The sequence below is a fragment of the Branchiostoma belcheri genome, unplaced genomic scaffold (genome assembly GCF_001625305.1).
Source record: "Branchiostoma belcheri isolate BF01 breed outbred unplaced genomic scaffold, Haploidv18h27 scaffold195, whole genome shotgun sequence".
Classification (NCBI taxonomy): Eukaryota; Metazoa; Chordata; class Leptocardii; order Amphioxiformes; family Branchiostomatidae; genus Branchiostoma; species Branchiostoma belcheri.
This window is the reverse complement of record NW_017803435.1, coordinates 157,225-164,642: the sequence shown is the minus strand read 5'-3', so window position 1 is coordinate 164,642 and position 7,418 is coordinate 157,225. Positions and strand designations below refer to the sequence as shown.

At 41.9% G+C, this 7,418-nt stretch overlaps 1 protein-coding gene across 1 annotated transcript; it reads left to right on the top strand.

Moving 5' to 3' along the window:
• LOC109468200 (spindle pole body component 110-like) lies at nucleotides 1–2,621 on the top strand. The gene is made up of 4 exons (XM_019766456.1): nucleotides 1–1,160; nucleotides 1,435–1,633; nucleotides 2,254–2,355; nucleotides 2,592–2,621. The coding sequence occupies exons 1-4, from the start codon at nucleotides 1–3 to the stop codon at nucleotides 2,619–2,621; spliced, it is 1,491 nt and encodes a 496-aa protein (XP_019622015.1).
• Nucleotides 2,622–7,418: the final 4,797 nt, after the last annotated feature.

The window sequence follows — 7,418 nt, the reverse complement described above, 5'->3', positions numbered from 1 at the left end:
ATGCAGTCTGGAATGTATTCGAGGCGTAGCACCCCAGGAAGAACGGCCCGTGAGCCTTCTTCTACAAGAAGTAATGCAGCAAGTCGGGGAATACAGGAACGTGAAACACAGCTGTGGAAAATATCTGAGCAATATGGCAAAGCAAAAGATGAGCTGAAAAGAAAATCTAACGAATGTAAAGACGTAAAACGAGAACTGAAAGAAACAAAGGAGCAACTGCGTCGAAAGGAAAGAGAGAATGAGATCCTTGAGAAACGAATCGACCAGAAAGAAAAGGAAATCAAACAGTTCAAAGGTGCCAGCGGACAGAAGACTCATCAGCGAGCAGCCCTAGAATTTGCCCAGAAAATGGACCAAAAAAGGAGAGAGCTGGAAAAACGCAATGAAGAAGTAAGACAGTTAGGGAACCAACTAAAAAGGAAAGATGGTGAAATCGCTAGAGCGCTAGAGAAGGCACGTGAAAAAGACTGTCTGCTTCGTCAATCAGAAGACGCAAGGAGCAAGGAAGAAAAACGCCTCACCTTACTTATTCAGAACCTGTATGGTGAACTCTCTACCAAAGAAGAAGACTTGCTGTGTATGCAAGATGCACTACGTCAAAAAGAAAGTAAGCTTGAAGAGATGAGGACATATCTTGGAAACTTAAGAGAACATAAGCAGCTGCGAACTCAGGCTGAATATCTTGAGACAAGGAACAACGAAGCACGGCGTGCATTGGAAGACCAAAGTGCCCTCAATAAAAAAATGCACGATCTAGAAAAGGCGCTCGAGGGCCTAGAAAAGAAACATAACCGCGCTTCCAGAGCAGACGCAATGCCGAGAGAGCAAAACGAGTTAAAGAACGTTAGAAAAGAAAACCAAAAGCTGCAAACTCAAGTCAAAGGTCTTGAAGCAAGAAACAAAGAAGCAACGCACGCAATGGAAAACGAGAAAAGTGTGCTGAAAAACGAACTTGTCACCAAAAACCAACACATAACAAGTCTCGAAATCGGGGCAAGGGAAATGCTGGAAAAGAAAGAAAGGGACCAGAAGATGCTGGAGAGACTTGGCACAGAAAACCAACAGTTGAGAACTCAGGTCGATAGTCTTCAGGCCGAAAAACATTCCCTTCTGCACCAGTACACCGAAGCCAAAAGTGCCGCAGAAAGTTTTCGAAACAGGTAGGGTTTTGCTGAATCCCATTGCCAATATTTCAAATGTTTAATACATATAATTGACCGAAATGTTGATGTTTATCTTACTAGTGTCATTCGGTTGGGATAACATAGCTCTGATACGTCAGTCGTCAGATTCTCCGTGGTGTAGAATTTGGCAATATGATACTTGTTTTTGTAGCACAACATAATTATCAACTGCATAATTACAGGGAAAAATTCTGGTAGAATATCAATTGGATTTAAACTGACAAAAGCATTGTTTTTATATTGTAACCAGGCTTTCGAAAGAGTTCGGCATCAGGCTCAATTCTAACGAGACAAACATGGAGAATATATCAGTGAAGAACAGGCCGGCAAAAGTCGCCGAGAAATTTGCCGAGATCGAGAGCAAGGAATGGGTAGTAGCAAAGGAAGTTTTTGACGACAGATTTGACGACGAAAGGACGAACATCAAGTTTCTGCTAGATTTGTTTAAGGTAAGTTCTTGTGGTTAATAGATTTTTGTCACTGCCTGCTATCGTTCTTCATATTTGCTGCCAGAACATGTATGAGTGAATAGGACCTAAATGTATTTAGCAACACAACCAACATAGGTAACTTATACCACCAATTAAAGTTAACAATATCGTCCTGCAGTTCGCTTGCAAACGTGCACAGGAAATCTTCAATGGCTTCCTCACTGCGGAGGTTGATCGGCTACTCTGCCCTATCGCGACGGTGACTTGCACCCGGCCAACGGCGCAGGTATTTATTTTACATATTCTGCATATTCATGTTCTACATAAGCTAGGTGAACAAGCTATGGTAGTATGAACATCATTGATAAATATGCAGATTTCCAAAGAATCCTCTTTCTCAACCCAGTATAACATGTGTAAAATATGGTAAATCTATAAGAAGATAAATTTGAGTTTTATTTTTGTAATTTCAACCTGTATTTTGTATGTTCTTGAGCAAAGGATCTCATAAGGGCGTAAGCGCTTGCCAATCAATGCTATAAAACCATGTGAATAGACTAAAAAATGAAATAAATTTGTGTAGATTATGGCAATTACTCGTTATTGATAGAGCTTATGATATTCCTCATGCTTATCAGCATGTCGGAGGCACCACGGGAGTACCCGAATCTCTTCGGCACGAAATCACGGCGTTCCTGAAGGAGACGTGTGGGGGGTGCGATGTGAAATCACTAACCCAGGTAATCGTAATCCATGTATTCAAGGGATTTAATCCCATTCGTTAACAACTAATGACATTAGTTACAATACCATTGCTTTCCATTTAAAATATGCACTGCTTCTTTAAATTTAAATATATATTGCATCTTTTAAATATGTATTCTCACCTGTTCGCCGTTTACAAACTTTTAGACCATTTGTATAGGTAAACTTGTGAAAATTTGTATATGTACATGATTGTGAACTCGCAATTCAGCTCATGAGCTGCGATGAGTTTATCGAATGATAAACCAAACCATTCTAATGTTATGCCATACTACGTTTATTTTTGAATTTTGACACCCCGAAATTGATGCGAACTTAAGGGGTGATGAAATTTAAGGGGTTAGGAACTATCAAAGCATCATCCAACGAAGGTTGCAAAAATGACAGACAGAACAGCATGGCACACCAATAATTATGCATTTTGTTCTAACCTTGGAAGACTTGCTGGTAAAGGAAGTGGTAATTCCCCCATTCCACTTGACGGCGCTCTCGTCGCGCTCTCTCTGCGACCTGAAATTGACAAGGGCGCCCATGACGATCTCAGCGTGCTTCCATGGCGCTCTCTCCGCGCTCTGAAAGAGCGCGGTGAGAACGCCGCTACGTGGAATAGGGGCTTAATTCGATTCCTGCTTTCCTTCTTCTGGCATCTTCTTTTTTTCCCTCTGCCACCCCTCATATTACGTATGGTCTAACTTTGATTTTGTAACAGATGAAAACCTATCATGATGCGCACACGGATGTCATCCATATAACTTCATATTTTCTTGTATTTAAAATCTAGATCGTAATTGAAAAAGCGAAGGAGGGAAATGGCGACGACATCGCGCAAATTCTACAGAATTCAAAAGTGATATCATTTGTCGAGGCGTGCAGCCGCCTGGCCTGGCAAATGGCCGTCCAGCAGCCTCCACTGACGGCGGTGACACCAGATACCGAGTACGATGACAGGTGCCACCACCTGTTTTACAGTAGTCCACCTCCTTTTAAATCTAAACGTGGCAGTAGGGGCAAGATTGACTTCTATGTATGGCCTATCTTAAGCCAATCAAACCTCGTCCTTCAGAAGGGCAGAGTGTGTTTAAAAGCTACGTAGTGTCACCCCCTAATAATAGTCATGGTTTTGTTCTCGACTCTCACCATATGCAGGATAAATACGAACTGGTAATACTTTCTTTACAAAGCACTTCTGCTCATTATGTACCACGCACTTTATAGGGGTTCTTTTTTTCTGCCAAATGACTCGAATTTTGTCTATTTGACGAAGTTTACTACCGGCAATTTGCCGTCACATGTGCACAGTCAGAGTTTGATATCCTTCGAATTTAATAGACTAATGAAGCACATTCATTTAGTGTCAGGCAAACATTTCTGGAGTTGTATTATGCTATCTTTATGTCCTACTGTGATACGGTTACATTCTTGGCACATCGTTCATGTAAGTAATCACCAAATCGCGGGTGATAGCACGCGGATACGCAGGAACGCATCACGAAATTTCAGAACACGCGTAGCCCGCCTGATATGTTACTAGGTAATCCGCGTATGTTGTCATGAAATCGCGGGTAGGAGCTCCCGAAACCACGGCACGTGTGGTACAGGTGGTAAGAGTGGGAAGTATACGGAGACGGGCCATGGGAAGGGCAGCGCTCTTACGATATCTACCACATCTACCACCAGTACCACACGCCGCAAAAGAGCGCTGTCTTTCCCATGGCCCGTTTCAATATGCTAACTACACCTACCACTTGTACCACACGCCGCACAAGACTGCTGCCTTTTCCACTTCACGTTCTTGTATACTTATTACATGTCTACCACATGTACACTTGCGATATGTGTATGTGTGACACATTTCGTGATGTGCCTTCCTGCATTACGTTTACCGCGCTAACGGGCGCTCATTCGTACTCTCCAAGCAGAGGTTGATGGTGGAAGATCGTTTGATTTTTATATATGGCCCCTTTTTTGTCGCTACCACCACCTTGGGTGGGGAAATTGTTACAGATTGGCCAATTTGAAACTGTCTTACCCCCACCAAAAGATCCGCTTGGAGATTAGCTCATACGGGGGTACTGTGTCCGGCTAGGCGCCATGTTTATGGGTGCAAGTACCCGCGATTTTGTAACAGCATACACGGCCCATGAACTTCGTGATGCGTTCCTGCTCGTACGTACCGTCTACCGCACGATCTGACGCCTGTCTGCCCGGCTGTGTCCGCCCAGGCACCGTGTATCCGCGTGCGATCACCCGCGATTTTGTAATGGCTTACATGAACGCTGCGCCACATTCTTCGTAAATGTTGCTCCGCCAAGGGATAGTCCAATGGCTTTATAACGAAAGCATGGCTATCTTTGAAAAGTCACGTTTACAAAGTCATCGTGAAAGTCAAGTTTTTAATATGTTATCACTTGTGTAATTCAGCCAAAACTGGCTTCCAATCAATGTGAATAAATTCCATCATAAGAATATCCAAGGAACAGTAAGTATCAGGTCCCATTTTATCTACTGATTTGTTGCTTGATTGTCATAATTTGCAAAAGAGTCCGAAATACGTATTGTTTCACTTTTTTATTGTAATTGTAGAGTAAGGTCAATGCTATAGGCTCTATGCCTCGTACAATTGTTTGCTATATACATGATTGCATACTTTTATGATGATCGCACAGCGAGAAGGAAAACCAGTTTACAAACATGTTAAAAATGGACATCTTTATTAGGTTCATGTACATAAAGAGTAATCAACATTGATGTGTGCATTAGATCATTACACAACTAATCCATTGCACAGTGTTTTAGCTATAAATGTGTACAGTAGTTAAGCTACTGTTCAATCAATGTATTTCCTAAGTCTCCACGTGAGTACACATTTTTAAATAGAGCTTCCTGTTAGAATAGAATATTCATACCAGCTTATTTTGAATATTACTGGTGATATATGTAGTAATGAAATTCTCATTCTTGAAAAAATGCATACTTATGAATTTGGCGCATGAATAAAAAGCTTGGGCAAAAGTATAGTCTTCCGACAGCCAATATCTAAAATGGTGTGAATGCGGTACATTATGTGTGTAACACACTAAGCAAGAGCTACGTAACTATAGTCAAATCTCTGAATTTCAGTCAAATGTGAAATCTAAGTTGTGTTTGAATGCAAATTCTGCAATGCGAAAAAATGATAAATACCAGTTTGTAAATGCGCTGCATAACTCCTCCTCTATAAGACGGTAAATGGAGTAGATAATACAACGTTTTTTAAACATGGTAGTCATTGTATTTATAAATGCATATGCACCGAGTTTGTGGCCACGGTCTGCCCTACTAGTACAACTACTGAACTATAGTAGCAAAGGCGTCCTACCTCCTAAAACACGCATTATCTGCATGATATAGAATGAAAGATTGCCCAACATTACCTTGGCTTTCCCGTGTTTGGGATAGCCATACCCAACTTTTTTTTTAATTCCAACATATAATCACCAGACGTGGTGACGACACACTCAAGTTTTTTCAACTTATATTAATGCCGACATCAACACAGGGGACAAATACTGGACAGGACAATACTCATTTTCACCTGGGCGCAAGTGAGGAAAGTGGTATAAAGTGCCTTTCCCAAGGGCACAAGATCGGTGGCATGTCAGGACTCGAACCCGGGACCTCAAGGTTCCGAGTCGCGCGCTCTGCCGCTACGCCACACGACCCCACCCCAAGTCACGTTAAAGAACCCATGGCCACCGCACTTATCAATAAGAGTATGGGTCCTTCCTGGTGTGAAGCTTACAGTCATATGGCCGCACCTGGGGTCGAATTGAGGTCACCTAAGTTAGAGCCGAATGGCAGCCACTCCAGACCCTTGCGATTTAGCCCACTTAATTGTAAGCTCCATACAATTCAGCCCTTGGCTACGAAGAGAGAGTAGACGGCCCACGTACCCATGAAATAAATAAATAAATAAAAAAAAACATTACAGTCGTCAAGAAGCCGGAGTTACAGAGCAGGAATATAGCTCGCCCAAATGTAGCACACACTGTTAACAATCTTCTGTCGATTTTGTTTGACGCTGATCGCCAGGACAACACCGAATCTCAAAATCGTCAGACAACTTACCCTGTTATATTAGACGGGACTCGCTGGTATAGTAACAACGTCCTGTGCCACAGTGATCGCGCCCACAACCAATGATTTCGCTCGCCCGGGACTGGCCGGGAGTGCAGGATCAAATTGCATTTCATAGGAGGGTAACATATCGTTTTATTAATTACATGTTTATTATAATTTCTGTTTTCCTGCTTTCTGATTAAACTTTTTATTTTGGGATGAATTGACCTTATCGATGATGAAATGCACTGTGTTTGAATATATAATAGTAGGCAAATATCCACAAACTATTTTGTTGGAAATACTGAATCCTGTAACGTGCTATTAGGAAGACCATGAGGCGCAGTAAATGCTAAGGAACACATTATATCTTGTATCACACATTAGATAATAATACAATATTAGAGAAATACAGCCATCCTCAGCTGTATCATTCCGAGGACGTTGAAGCTCCTTGATCATTCTAAACGTAACCAGAAAAGAAAAACTATTCTAGAAGTAGAAAAACCAACACAATGCATGCATATTTCATTCTGTGTATACATGTAATGAAGACGCTTTGTTGATTCTTTCAAAAGGCCTTCCATGTATATTGGCCCTATTGTGCCGTGACAGGCATTTGTTAAATTAATTGATCTCCTTCTAAAACAATGCAATTTTCCGGTGCAAGCAACAGACATTGACAAACAAAAGCTAGCGCATGTCCAATGTCGTTCGCCGTAGCTGCAGATACATGCCTATTGGCTGAGAGGGAGCGTGCGCCTTTGTTTTTCGGGCCCTCACAATCTAAAACACTGAGTCCGCAAAGTAATTAATCATTAAGACTTTAATCTTTACGGCTGGGAGGACAAAAGGTACCGAAATGGCCGAATCCTTACATCTCCGTCGATTCCTACAATTTCTAGAAGTTGTAGGAGAGCTGGAAGAGATCCGTGCTCGC